The sequence below is a fragment of the Lissotriton helveticus genome, chromosome 2_2 (genome assembly GCF_964261635.1).
Source record: "Lissotriton helveticus chromosome 2_2, aLisHel1.1, whole genome shotgun sequence".
Lineage (NCBI taxonomy): Eukaryota > Metazoa > Chordata > Amphibia > Caudata > Salamandridae > Lissotriton > Lissotriton helveticus.
This window is the reverse complement of record NC_136060.1, coordinates 80998492-81013345: the sequence shown is the minus strand read 5'-3', so window position 1 is coordinate 81013345 and position 14854 is coordinate 80998492. Positions and strand designations below refer to the sequence as shown.

General features: G+C 42.6%; 1 protein-coding gene across 6 annotated transcripts in view; it reads left to right on the top strand.

Annotated features, from left to right (window-relative positions):
• Window positions 1–14854, top strand: part of ZDHHC2 (zDHHC palmitoyltransferase 2) — a 647387-nt gene that overhangs the window by 329544 nt on the left and 302989 nt on the right. For all 6 annotated transcript variants that reach the window (XM_078678140.1, XM_078678138.1, XM_078678139.1 and 3 more), the window contains exon 8: window positions 13674–13806. In XM_078678140.1, coding sequence (XP_078534266.1) covers window positions 13674–13806 — 133 coding nt within the window. The remainder of the gene's footprint in view (window positions 1–13673; window positions 13807–14854) is intronic.

The window sequence follows — 14854 nt, the reverse complement described above, 5'->3', positions numbered from 1 at the left end:
TCCTCAATAAGTACCACGGATTCAATTTCTGACTATAGAAGCTGAGATCAGCATTATAATTTAAAGACGAACTAGAAATCTTCTAGAAGATCTGGATACCACAGATTTTCTATTTTATTCGAAGACGCAGCTGTTTGAAATATGGTGATTTTTGCCATACCTTTCGAGGCATGTGCCTTTTAAACAGATATCCAGCAACGGTCAATCAGACTTATTGAACATATTGCTGTACTACGAGATAAAGAAAGATACATTTATTGAAATTTGGAAAATAAAGGAAGGAATATCCTTGTTAGTCCTGAAGAAGGTGGCATTATCGATTTAGCTCCACCGAAACGCGTCAACGCATAAAGATGTGTTAAATTTGAATTGAGACAAGAAGCATAGAGCCCAGAGTTTATTGTTCCTTGCCTTGTGCACAATCTTTTCAAATTAACCCTGTAAAGGCATAATTTGTCTGCCTTATTCATGCTCCTTTCATGTGTTGTTTGATTGCTGTCCTAATCGTGCGATATTATGTGTAGGAATCATGTGTTTTGATTATGTTTTTTAATTGTCGCAGGGCACTGTGGTACCTTGATATGTTTTTATTATGTACTTCATGTGATGACTTGATATTGTGATTCTCAATTTTGATTTTTTAATATAATAAAACACATTTTTATAAGAATTGCTGTATTCCTAATGGAGGTGTTCCAAGTGTGACAGGTGGCATCGAGTGACATTATATGTGTTGTATGGAGTGATACGAAGTATTTTAGTCCGAAGAGAAATTTTTAACTTCATCATTTTGATGGGCCTCTAGCATATCTAACCATCCCACTTCTCAGGACAATAGGGTCAAAAGTGATGCCACTCCTTCCAGAGTCCCCTGGACTCCAACCTACCTGGTTTGCTCCCACAGCTGCATGTGGGCAACACTGCCTGCACTCTGCCTCCCAACCTCAGTCTAGTTTCCTGCTCCTTCAGAAATGTACATGGGGAAACAATGCAGAACACTTGCTGACAACAAAGAAACCATGGATTCCACATGACCAGGAGCTCAGATTAGTAGCCCCAGGGCTTTTAATTGAAGGGCTATGATGGAGGGTAGGAGTGGAGATCCTACCTAGTGTGACTAGTCTATTCCGCAGCTGATCCTGTTCCCCATAAAATTGTTTTGTATTCTCACCACCTGTTGATAGAAAAGTATTGATTAGTGCTGTGGGGGAGAGAGTTAAAGGAGCAAGAGAGGTGTATATTTTGTAAATCCTTACAACTAGAGCCAAAGATTTAAGCCAAGTTGTTTTGACATGTTGCCACATGAGTGAGCCTAAAACATTTTTGGGGGTAAATTATTTTTAATATTTAGCAGTAACAGCATAACACCCTATAGCCACATAGCAAATATGGCTTTCACACGCTTAAATTACACTGGAATCTAAATTGATTCAGAATTTTATGCCGAGAATGCATCCAATCAATCACATTCTTCCTACCCGTTGAGCATACAGATAAGTAATGATAATGACACAAATGAATTGTACAGGGCAGGGCACCACCACACACCACCTGGTTTATAGCATTTCTAGGGTTCAATATCCCAGTGTATTTGTTTGGGCAACCCCCGGATCTATATACTTGGCTCTTCGGCTACAGAATAATGATCCATTCTCCTCTACCACTCCTAGAAGGGGAGGATGTTCTAGATCTCCAATATTTGACTATGGCACACTTGGCCAATACACACCCAATACCCACTAGAGTGCATTGCCATCTGACACCATCCCAACCTGGGAATACGCCAAGAAGCGCCATCTTTCGGCTATGCCCCACAGGAATGCCTATCACTTCTTCTAGTTAAGATTCTCTTCCAGTAAGTATGTATGACTGGGCATTCCCATACAACGTGGATCCAAGTACCTTCTGTGTCTATGATGTCTAGCAATGCACGTATTATATTATTGAATTCCCCCTACTATTGTGTGCCCTTTGGGGTAAGCGGCTAGAACCTTCATAAGGTCTTCTAGGGTTTGATCCCTGAGGGCTGGCATCACATAATTGCTAATGATCGACCAGACTCTGCCCTCAATGTTACCAGTGACCTTTACGAACCATTCTAGTGGGGTCAGTGATCATGTCAGCCACCATCAATGGAAATGTTTTATGTAAGAGAATCCCTATTCCTGTAAAACCTTTAGTAAAGCTTGCACGGTAGACCCTGTTCAAGCTGAAGCAGTCCAGAAATCACTGTTATTCCCCAGTAAATGGGTTTCCTGGAGAAGGATCACCACAGGATGGAGGAGTTTAGCCTAGCGCAATACGACCCTCCTCTTATTTCTATCATTTAACCTGATGATGTCCAAGGTGAGTATTTTATAAGCTGAGGCCACGGTGTCTTGAGTCATGGTGGGTTGTTTGAAAGTAAGGCACTAGGCTTTCATGTTTGTCGTACTTTGATTTTTGGTATTCATTCAAGATCATATAGGGGGAAAGTCTGTATTTCAAGCGTTTTCTGTCTCAGTTACTCAAGTTGCTTGGTATTTGCACCTACCAATACTGCCTTGAGCATTAGTAGTCTGCTATTCCGATGGGCTCTCCAAACCAATAAGGGATTACAGCATGCATAACAGGCACCAGTCTGTGCTATCCTGAGCTTAAAGAGTTCTATTGTTTTCTTACTCTTATGATAGTACTTCTTCCTCGTCTTCTAAAGGCTATGTCCCACTTGTTCAATAACCTCATAAACAACTGACCCTTAAATTGAAAAATTTATCTAAAGGATGCACATAGACCTTGTTTGTTTATGCTTAGGTTTAAGTGGCCATCCCTATGGATTCCCATGGCAAGACTGTTGTCACGTTTAGTATGAAGTATTTCTTTATGGCTTGTATTTGTCATATCTTTCCAAAGTGCTGTGCTTAGTGTTCAGCATATGTAATCTGCGTTGTTGCTGACCCAGATCAGCTGACTTTGTGACTTGCACATAGGTGCATTTCCACTTCTGCCACATTATCTTGAGCATCTTCGCTCACTAGAAAATTCCAACAGTAGTAGCTTTATTGAACATGGGAGATGCTCTGCAACTGTTCCCCATGCAGCTGCCATGTCCAAGTTCCAGATCCCTTCTGGCAGGCTTTTGGGAATTTGTAGCTGGCTGTCAAATGGATCATGGATTTGTCTATGCATGGGCCCAGGCACTGAAATCACCTACGGTGAGCAGGTTGTCACACTGTCTCACCATCGAATCTAGAGTCACCTTCACTATCCTTACCCACGCTCACAAGGCCTTCCACGACACTGGACCAGCATACCTGAACAGGCGCCTCAAATTCCACGCACCCCAAAGGACCATACGATCAGTCCAGCTCTCCTACGCTGCAGTCCCCCACAACAGAAAGACCAGATTGGGAGGCCGCTCCTTCTCCTTCCACGCGGTCAGAGCCTGGAACGACCTTCCGCTCCACCTCAGACAGACCACAGTGCTCCCCATCTTCGCAGGAAACCTCAAAACCTGGCTCTTCAACATACCCCCTCCTTGATGGACTGTAACCTGTGAACCCCCCCCCCCGCGCCTTGTGACCCTTACGGGTGAGTAGTCATGCTTAACAAACATCTTGGTGTACTTTAGGTACACTGAATCACGGGCATATAAGTAATTTCTCATACAAGTTAACCATTTGGTCTCTAGTGTCGTTGCATTGTTTAAGCTTTAGCTATTTGCTTTATCAGCTTTCATTTAGGTATTTTATCAATACTAGCTGAGTCCACAGGAATATATACTGTCATTCAGTAGAGGGCCCTACCCTAATAGGAGGAGATCACATCACTCTATCACTGTTTAGTCTGTGAAAAAAACATGTTGAGGGTCAAGGACTGGAAAAACTTGGTAAATCATCCATTATTCAGCAGGTGCTCTACCAACAAGGTATTTAAGCCAAGAAAGCTTATGTATACCTCCCTAGCCTCCTCCTGATATGCCCCGTGGGTGACTCGCCTCCCCCAGCCAGCTAATGCTGTGCTGAATATACCTCACACATGCCCTGGCATCAACTGCAACCTACATCGACAAGAGCCCTGGTCTCCACACCCCACTGTGTTGCCCTCCCAAGACACATGGCCCAATTGCACCGCCATTATCATAAAACACCCCCAAGACCCTTGGTCGCACACTGGCACACCTATTCTATGTTTCTCGCTCCCCAAAGAGCAAAGGACATGTGTACGGAGATTGTATCAATTGCGATCAGTCATTGTGTATATGGTTGTTTTGTTAAACCACAAATAAAAATACTTATTTAAAAAAAAGAAAAGAAAGAATGTGCAAAGTTTCTACAGGGTTTATCAGCACTCAGTTATGTTCACCTAATGCAGCAAATTTAAATGACACGAAACAGGATGCACCAACATTCTCGTCAATGAGAGTCATGCACTAGAGACAAGGCTTATGACAGGGGAGATCAGTTGTATCAGTCCCCTTGCCCTATCTACCTATTGAGTAGGTGTTGAGGAATCGGCTGGGGATCTAGGGAACATTGTTTAGATTGAATGGGCCATGCAAGAGAATCTTGAGGAGAAGATTGTCTCACCTGGAAGCACAGATGGACTCTCAACTTACATGGGACTGATCAAACTATGTGGGGCATATTGTGTGAACTTTGGTTCTTCTCTTGCACCCCTCCCCCACCTGTTTCTCAATGAGCATTAGTGCCTACATTTTCATGAGTACCAATGAGTCTCTCTCAGACCTAACTTCATTTCTGACATCCTGAATACATATGCCTATTGCTAGTTAAATTGAAAAGCCTTCCCTTACTCCCCTTACATTGAACATTTTCTGACGGTGGAGTAGTCATATTCACAGGACATTAAAAGGGTCTGCTAGTGGAAATGGTGTGCATGGGGATGCACTTTAGAGGACCAAAGTCATTATCCTAAAAGCCTAAGGAGTCCCAAACACTAAATTAGACCTGTACTTGATATAGGAATTGCCACTAACTATACTACATATGTCCTGGTGGAAGGATCCTGATATCGCCCACTACTCTGTTCTATAGAGGTTTATTACGACTAGAAAACTGAAAGACTCTAGCCTGGATTATGATACAGTCACTGCATTTTTCAATCCTGCAATATAACAAGTCAGATATTCACAACACCCTCTGCTTACTTTTGAGGATTTCTCTATAAATCTCCTGTTCAAAACTATCCTGAGAGAAGCAAATGAGATCTAAAATATCAAGGCTAATTATGCAACCGGGCTTAGAGCGATTGTATTATAAGGGAGACACATTTGATGACAAAACAGGGTCGTGGGCATAGTCTTGTAGTGGTGTGAGGATCATCTGTGCTCTCTCGATGATTTATTTCATGCACAAACTGTAGGCATGACAGTAGGTGCAAAGTCTTCTTATGAAAGGAGGATCATTTTAAGTAGTGGCCAAGTGGAGATCAAAAAATTAGCAAGGACCCTCCTCTGACTTTGTGAAGTAACGTGGGGTGGGAGAACAGGAAGTGGCGCAAGTGTTGTGTATAGGGTCTACATCTAGAAGAACATAGCCACAGGTTGTAGTAAGTACACAAAAACATCAAAGAGAGCATTTTTATTTGAGGGTACGCCCAACAGTATTGTAAAAAGAAAGGGGAACAGTCATTATGTGGATCCAGGCTGATTTTTTTCCCTTGCTACAAAAATATCATAGCAAAATTGTTATTTTCTTTCAGGCTCCAAAAGGTTCAAAGAGTATCAAAATTAAAAATTATAAAGGAGGACAATGGTTAATTTGATAAGTCTAAATTAGTACCATCCCCATTGCATTGGTCTTACAGTATGGCTCTATCTTCAAGGTTTCAGCCCTAATTACTTTAAAAAGAGTACTACCAGCATACACTGTTTTTCCTGTAGTTGGGGTTAATTATAACTGAATGTTGAGCAATATGGATTGCTCCGGTATTTGAGCGTGCGCCAAAAAAACTAGGAATAATGTTCATCATCATCATCTTAGTGGATCAATGCAGACCTACCGGCAAAGGGATATTTGACATGAGCAGCACTCACAGGAACGCCAATGCACATTGTGCAGCAAACCTGTACCCCCAGGTAAAACTGTTTTTGGTATGTAACAGTCTGACTATTATAAAAACAGAAATAGATCGTGGCCAAGCTGATGAGCAAGATCCCTATCAAATCTCAGGTGCAATGGAAAGGTAACTTTTTTTTAGCAGAGGAGGTAGCTTTTAAATCTAAATACATCATTCAGAGATAAACGCTAAAGCCACTGATTTATTTAAAAACCTAGGTCTGTTCCAAGGGAAAGTTAGGGGTGCTGTCTGTCCTGAAGCGCGTACGAGAATCAACCTTGTATGTAACAAATAGAAGATTTGGCAGTTAGGCTGGTAGCTGTAACCTCCTTGTAGATAGATTAGTTATGAAAATACATTAAATGAGTAACTTTGAAAGAACAAGTGCAGGTTCTGATCAGATACTGACAAAAACGTATGAGGATTGCAGCCATGACCTGAAGGCATTTTTGTTGAAGTTTGGGCACAACAGGTTTTTAAATACTCGGCTCAGTTTCATTGATAATGTGACCTTATATTTATATATCTATTTGTGCTGGCTGCTTTGTTCTGTTCTGGTATGTTTACACGCCTTTGTATTCATTGCAGTTGTTGATGTACTTAAACTGTATTCTGTGTGTTCTGTGTGCTGACAATAAATCTCAATAAAAAACCACAACAAAAAAAGATAATGTGCTATCAGACTCCTTAAGTGGAATAGGCTAGCTCCGTTGTGGGTCTAGCTTCCCCCCGAAATGATCCAAGGGGGGGTCACTCTGGAAGATGCAACCCTGGGTGATGTCATGTTCAATGGTAAAATGAAAGCCATTTCTGCATTACAAGCCAAGTCTGCTCTTCCTTTCCATGGTGTCTTTTAAAACCACCTACAGATGCGAAACCATATGTACAATAACCTGAATACATTGGAAAGTGTTTTGGACTAAGAGACTTTGGGTACTTGCACGCAGTGAGCGATTAGCCTCTGCTGACCTTGGTCTTGGCTAGGTTGCTGAGGTCCTGCACAGTGAGGCCATTGTATTGTAAATTTGAATTTATACCCTGATGGGCTGCTTTTGTAATCACCCTGCACAGTAAAGGTTTATCATTGTGTTGTGGTCCTCATCACTGTGACTACTCCGTGAGTTATAACTGAAGCTAAATGGTGGGAGCATTTAAAACAACCATTTGCAATGCAATCGGTCTCGCCTTTGAGACCTTATATGTATTTAGCTATGCAGCATATTAGCCTGGATGTTGAAACATCTACTGTCCTTTAACATGGAGGGAAAGTAAGCGCCAGGTGTGGGAACACATGGAAAGAAATATTGCCTTTCAGCTGGAAATGGTGTAGTCCAAAGCTCTGTTTTTAATATAAAAATAAAATCAGTGCCTTCGGTGGTCATATCACTGAAAATACAAGATTTGAAAAAAATATTATTGTCTACGGGTGCTTGTGGAAGACAATTTCTATGGACTGGAATATAGAGAATGCTAAAGTGATTCTGGTATTTTACTGACCTCTGCTGGTCGTTTTCTATCACAAAAGTTAAATAGAGGCAGTTGCCAGATAAATTAAAAAAAGAAAGTCCCTCAACAGAAAGCAATTCTGGTATTTTACTGACCGCTACTGGTCGTTTTCTATCAAGACAGTTAAATAAGGGCAGTCAAACAAGCAGAAAGTAATTCTGGTATTTTACTGACCTCTACTGGTCGTTTTCTATCAAGACAGTTAAATAGAGGCAGTTGAACAGAAAAAAGTCCCTAAGCGGAAGCAGACAAGTCCTAGGGCTGATCTTCAGAGCCCACAAAGTACATACACATATAAGTATATACTAAAGTATATACAAGAGGTCTCTATTGCTAGACCTTAAAATTGCCATCCTCAGCCGAGGGATTTTTGATATTAAAGAAATTAGGCAGTTGGAAATATGCTATTTTCTTGAATGGAATTAACTAATAAAATTGATCATCTGTATGAGCAAGGCCTGACATGAATTTCGATGTGTTAACGACTTAGGAAATCCATTCATAAATATTCCATAAGTCCAAAGGACTAAATTGCAAGTAGCTGTTTATTTTCAGAGGCCTTCGGAATGTCAGCAAGTGTGAAGTCTTTCTATGTACTAATTTCACAATGTATACATTATGGCATTAACATAATACATTAAATTCGGATTCGGTTGTGAACTTATTTCATGAATAATAATTATGAAATGTTTAGTATTTTTTGTACACCCTTATGGACTTCATTTAAGCGACACCTTGCCACCTCTGGCGCTATGTTTGTGACCCTGGGCTTCAAAGGTAGCAAAGACAGTGCCAAGAACAGAAATTCATCAATGCATTCTGAGCTTTGTTTACTTTCTGTAGGCTGCAGGGAACAGGGACATTTATATGTTTGGCAGGTTCTCTTCTGAGAAAAGCCCAGATACCTTTGCATCTTGTGTGAAGACATTAAAAACACATTGAAAAAGTAACACACTTGAAAAATAATTACGTTATTAATGCCAGTGGAGAGGGGTTTGGAAAAACTGCATGTCCGTAGGTCAGGTTGTCCCCGGTTACCCGAGTGGAAAGAGAAATACAGCAGAGACGAGAAAGAGAGAGGCTCAGGGGAAGCAGAAAGAATGTAAGAGATGACAATACTACAGAGAAACTGTAGGCATAGCTTCCATTGGTGTAGCGGGTGCAGTGCACTGGGGCCCAGAGGCCTGAGGGGTCCACTGGACCCGGGTAATTCGTGTATTTCATAGTTCAAACAGCAGCTTGAGGTCCATTTCCTTCCTTGCACTAGGGCATGACACAGTGGGTGCACTGTGTCATCCCTCGTCTTTTACCCTTTTCCCTCATTCTCCCCTTGATGATCCTCAAATGTTTCTTCCCTTTTCTGTTTTGCCTTTTCTCCATACCCATGTATCCCTCCCACCCTCCCTTGGTGCTGTGACTGCATCGCCCTCCCCCCCCCCTCACCTAATGGAACTCTGCTCCCCTGTTTTTTGTTGTTGTTTTTTTGGGGATCTTGACCTGAGAAAATCTTCTATCTGTATACATATGTTTATAGAGATAACTCTAATCACTAGTAGATGCAGTAGACCTTTGTACTCTCTACTAATTCCTATGTGACTCTTAGAGTATATCCATTCGCATCCCTTCCCTATGTATATAGAGATAACTCTAATCACTAGTATATGCAGTAGACCTTTGTACTCTCTACTTATTCCTATGTGACTCTCAGAGTCTATCCATTCGCATCCCTTCCCTATGTATATAGAGATAACTCTAATCACTAGTATATGCAGTAGACCTTTGTACTCTACCATTCGTATGTGACTCTTAGAGTATATCCAGTCATATCCCTCCCCTATGTATATAGAGATAACTCTAATCACTAGTATATGCAGTAGACCTTTGTACTATCTACCATTCCTATGTGACTCTTAGAGTATATCCATTCGTATCTGTTCCTTGAGTGACTTTACTACTTGTACCTTTGCAATTTTTCTTTCTGTTTGTATCTCTTCCTTGTGTGACTTTACATCTTGTACATTTGCAATTTTTTCTGTTTTTATCTTTTATGTAACGCATGTAATCCTAAGTCCTTATGTTTTGCAACTAGTTCTTCTGGAAAGCGTTCTGACACCTTCGGGTAAAGTTTGCGCTATATAAAATTGCATTAAATAAATAAAATAAAAATAAAAATAAAAGAGGCGAGAGGTTGAGACAATGAAAGGCCGTGTGAGTACAAGGGACAAAGATAATACAGAGCTGAGAGACACAAGGCAGCTGTGATAGATTAGATATGCATGACGTAGGTGAGACAGGTGAGAGGGATAATAGAGGCACAGAGACATGCAACAAAGAGACAGGAGAAAGACAGAAAGGAGAAAACAGATGAGAGAAGAGGCAGGTAAGAGGTGATGTAGCCAGATAGATTAAAGACTGGGAAGCGGGCAGGAGACCAGTGAGAGAGAGCAGTCTAAGAAGCAGGCTGGTAAGAGACAGCTCAGAGTGAGAAGGGGAGACAGCTGAAAGAAAGAAACCAATGATAAACTACTGACTAGAAAAGCGACAACTGAAAGAGTTGGGGAGGACAGAAATGTGGGAATCATAGGCGGATTATTAAGAGGCTGCTGGGAGAAGTGGAGGCAGTTGAAAGAAAGGGCATAAAGAGATAGAAGTGAGAGTCATCAGAAAACGCTAGAGAGTTAGAAAGAGAAAAGACAGAAGAAGATAAAGAGGAGCAGAGACGTTACATAGAGACATCTGAGAAAGGGGGTGGTAAAGACAGGTCAGAGATAAGGAGGCCGCAGCTGGTGGGAAAGACATTTCAGAAAGAGAAGGGGAGACAGGAGGTGAAACAGACATCAGTGACATAGGTAAGGGAAAGAAGTAGGAAAGAGATAAGAGGAGAGAACAAGCATTGAAAATGCAATAGGTCTCGCAATAGAAGAGTTTAACATTTTTCGTTTTGCAAATGGATGAGTGGCGTTGCGTGGATGAGTGGCGTTGCGTGGATGAGTGGCGTTGCGTGGATGAGTGGCGTTGTTTGTGTGAGTGGCGTTGTTTGTGTGAGTGGCGTTGAGTGGCGTTGCGTGGTTGAGTGGCGTTGCGTGGGTGAGTGGCGTTGCGTGGGTGAGTGGCGTTGCGTGTGTGAGTGGCATTGCGTGTGTGAGTGGCGTTGTGTGTGTGAGTGGCGTTTTGTGTGTGAGTGGCATTGCGTGGTTGAGTGTTTTGTCTTCATAAACGTTGGACAGAGTAGCGGATTGCCTCGTTGACAAAGGCCACATAAATTAGACAAACGGAAATCCAGGTAAGCACACACTGACACGGGAACTGAACAGAAAAAGACAAGCATGCACATGCATTAAAGGACATACACACAAGCCTATGAAAACACATACAATGCTAAACTAAAGCACTAGTTAGTCAGATGAGACGTTATGCAAACCTTCTTTACACAGTAATCCCGCACCAAAATTAAATAGCAGGGCTAGATTTTCCTAGAGGTTAGAGAAGCTATGTGGCCTTTAATTGAGATAGATGGCCGCGTATGACAACTCCATGTTTGTTCTGGAGTGGTTTATTGTCCCAGGAGAGCCGCAGAGTCTCATGTGAAGCAGAGGCTTGAGGAGTGTCCGCATTTTGGCAGCCCCTTTATAACAAGCATGAGATGGGACCCGAAAACACTGGAATGAGAAGGGGCTGAAAGGAGCTAGTGACAGAGTTCAACTGGAGGAGAGGTGGGCAAAAACAATGAAAAGGTGGACAAGGGAGGAGAGAAGGAAAGGTGACAGAGAACTGCTGGAGGAGCAAAGAGGAGAAAAGAAATGCGACACGGCGGGCAGGGGAGGGGGCGGAGCGGGTAAAAAAAAAAACAAGACGGAGGGAAAGGCAGATAAGGGGAGGGGGAGCAGACGGTTGGCAGTGTCCTCGGCTCTGAAGTAAGTGTTTCTTAGCACATGTGTTTGCAGGGTCGGAGGAGGCGAGGATCGGCCGTAAGCATGTGTGCTTTCTGAAAAACAAAAATGTTAGGGGACGGCTGGGGGGGAGGGGTAAGGATAAGCTGAAAACACAAGCTGCAATCACTTGTGTTTTCAGCCGATCCACGTTTAGTTTGCAAAGCAACTAACGAGGATCAGCTGAAAAAACAAGCACTTGCAAACTAAAGTAGGATCAGGTAAGTTAAGTGAAATAAAAGGGTGGCAAATAAATGTTTGGATTTTTGTAACGTGGTAATAATTCAGCCCAAAACGGCTGCAAGGCTGAAAGATGAAGCCGAGGCACTTATGTGAAGTGCTTGTAAGCCTGTGAAGTGAACAAACAGCGCAACGAGGGTTAGGTGGGAGATAAAAAACAAAACAAAGTGAGGCTGCAGGCATGAAGGTTTGAGACCCGGCATAGGCTCAACAACCTGGGAGTGTGGGCAAATCATTCGGTCAGCACGGAGCATGATGGCTTTATTGAGGGAGGCCCCCTGCGGCAGGGTAAAACCCCCGCTGGTGGCATATCACTCGGTCAGCATGGAGCATGTTAGCTTTATTGAAGGAGCCCCCCCGCTGCATGGCAAAACCACCCGCTGCTGTGACCGCATGCATACGCAACGCAGTGTAGGCGGAGGAAAAAAGCAACACGAGGTCTGGTGTTGAAAAAGCGAAAGAGCCGTAGGCGACATGGTAAAAAATACAAGCAACATGAGGTCTGGTGTGGGGAAAAGAAAAAGCGCCATAACACACTGATACAATGCCTGGTGTTGGAAAAGCGGAAGTGCCGTAACACACTGATATAATGTGCGGTGTTGGAAAAGCAAAAGCGTTGTAAGATGTAGTAGCACACACGCAAAATGAAACCCCGCAATTTGCCAAACTGTAAGCAGCTGTAAAAGCGAAAGCGCTGTAAGACGGAGGGAAAGGCAGATAAGGGGAGGGGGGAGGAGAAATGCGACACGGCGGGCAGGGGAGGGGGCGGAGCGGGGAGAGGGTGTGAAAACAGCAGGGGCCTGGAGTGCGGCTGAGGGAACTGATGTGCACGCGCTTTTAAGCTCAATGCACATGCGCATTGAGCTTAAAAGTCACGGGCACTGCAAGGAATCGCCACGATTCCTTGCAAGTTAGTTAAAGAGTGGTTAAGCCCCAATAGTCTCGCAAGCTCGATGCGCATGCGCATCGACAGGCGAGACCTAAAAATGGCAGCATAGAGGAAGAGAGTGCGGTGGAAAGAGGAGATATCAGAGATGCAGCAAGAGCGATAAGAATCAGAGAACAGGACCAGAGAGAATTGAAGGCAGAGCAGTGTAGATTAATATGCAACACATATATTGGAGAAGAGGGGTAGAAATCTGAGAGAAGAGAAGGAGAGATATAAACTAAGAGACAACAGCAGAGAGAGCAGACACTTTTTCTAGCAAATAAATGTTGTAAATCTGTCACCATGTGACATCTGTAACCCACCCCAGCATGATGATGAACAGAAGAGCAATGATAATGAATGACCAAGCGGTTAATAGTTTTGCCTCGGCATTTTAGACTGTAAATGCATGTGACCACATCTGGCATATGAAGGCTGTAATGAACAGGTGATATCTATACCTTTAGCTAGACACCATACTACGTAAAATAAGGGTGTTATCAAAAATAGTCAAGCGATATCCTTTCCTATGATGTCAGGCGGACAAAGGATGTGTGATGTCACTTCTAGCGCCAGGACGCCCCTTTGCTGGAGCATCTGTGCGCTCTATAAATCCGGCTAACATAACATAACATAACTTCTGATACCCCCGGCATTTCGGGGAATCGATGAGACCAACAAAAATAGATAACTTAATTAAAGATGTAGTGTGGCTTACAGAAATTGAGACCTTTGCCTGCCACGTGACTACCCTAAATAATCATTCTGCTTTTGGACTGTCATCATAATTTATAAAATAGTGAAGTCATATCACCCTTTCAAATGAATCACAGGAATTTCGACTGCTTTTTTCGCATTCGGACATTGACATTTATAATGAAAAGTATTCCTCAAGTCTGCCTTTAATATCTGTTTGCAATCATTATTACATTTGGGAAACATTTCGACCTCCAGTCTGTTCATTTAGTGTATTCATTTGTCTTGTCTTCTTTCTTGTTGCCTTCTAATAGAATGGCCTCCCCGACACCCAAGCCAAGTTCCACATCATGTTTTTGTTCTTTGCTGCCGCCATGTTCTCAATCAGTCTTTCTTCTCTGTTCGGTTATCATTGCTGGTTAGTCTGCAAGAACAGATCTACTCTAGGTAAGTGGAATCATTTATTTTGTTTTGAAACATGCAGGCACATCTTCAGTTTGTCATTGAACAATTATTTATGTAGATTTGTTTGTGATTTCTAGCACGTTCCTCAGATGTCTGATATTTTCGGATTTTTTATTTCAGAAGTTTGTATTTCCATTTCTTTATTTCACTTTAGGTGTCAAGGCACAAACAAGGGCCTGTAGTAATTTGGACTAGGCCCCTATATTTACTTTTATGTACCATTCTTTTGCTACTCTAGGCAATACATCGCTTCCAAAGAGCTGATAGGCTGCGATGCAGAGTCCATCGTCATCGTCGTGGCTGCTGTCTATAAGGGATGTGAGGGCCTGCACCATCAATGTGTTGTGCGGTCGGGGAAATGCATCTGTTCCGAAAGAGCTGCAAAGCAATGCAGGTCTTTGCAACAGGTCCAATCCACGCAGCAGCGGCAAAGCATCGGTACTGCTCGGGTTTGCAATGTGCATCAGAAGAGATATGTTGGTTCTGCTGGATCTACAGAGGCTGGCAGAGCTCCTTATGCCCACTTCCAAGGGTCCAGGACAAGTGTGGCGCCACTTTGTAGGGTAGACTCACAGATAGCAGAATCCACGTGCAGTTGCAAGGTTGTTGGAAACCTGTTATATACCTGAGGGTTGAGATCAGGAGGCCAGCTGTGGTAATCTCCAAAAGATGCATACAGAGTAGTTATAGTAAAAAGTAAAAGAGCTTCATTTTCATATACGGACTGCAGCCTCCAAACAATTGTTTCTTCTCTCCAGCTCCTATGGCTCCACTAGGTCATGGAATCTAGAACATAGAACCCCCAATGACATAACCAAGAGCCAAATACCACACATCCTCCTCCCCAAACTTAACATACAAAAACAGTACCATGGACCCAACAGATACGAACTATATGTTATTCAACACATAATCTAAACAGTTAACTTCAGCAAAACATTTGAGATTCCAAATGTGTTCCTAACTATAACTGGTTACACAACATAACTGATCAATTAACTACAGCAATACATTTGAGATGCCAAATGTG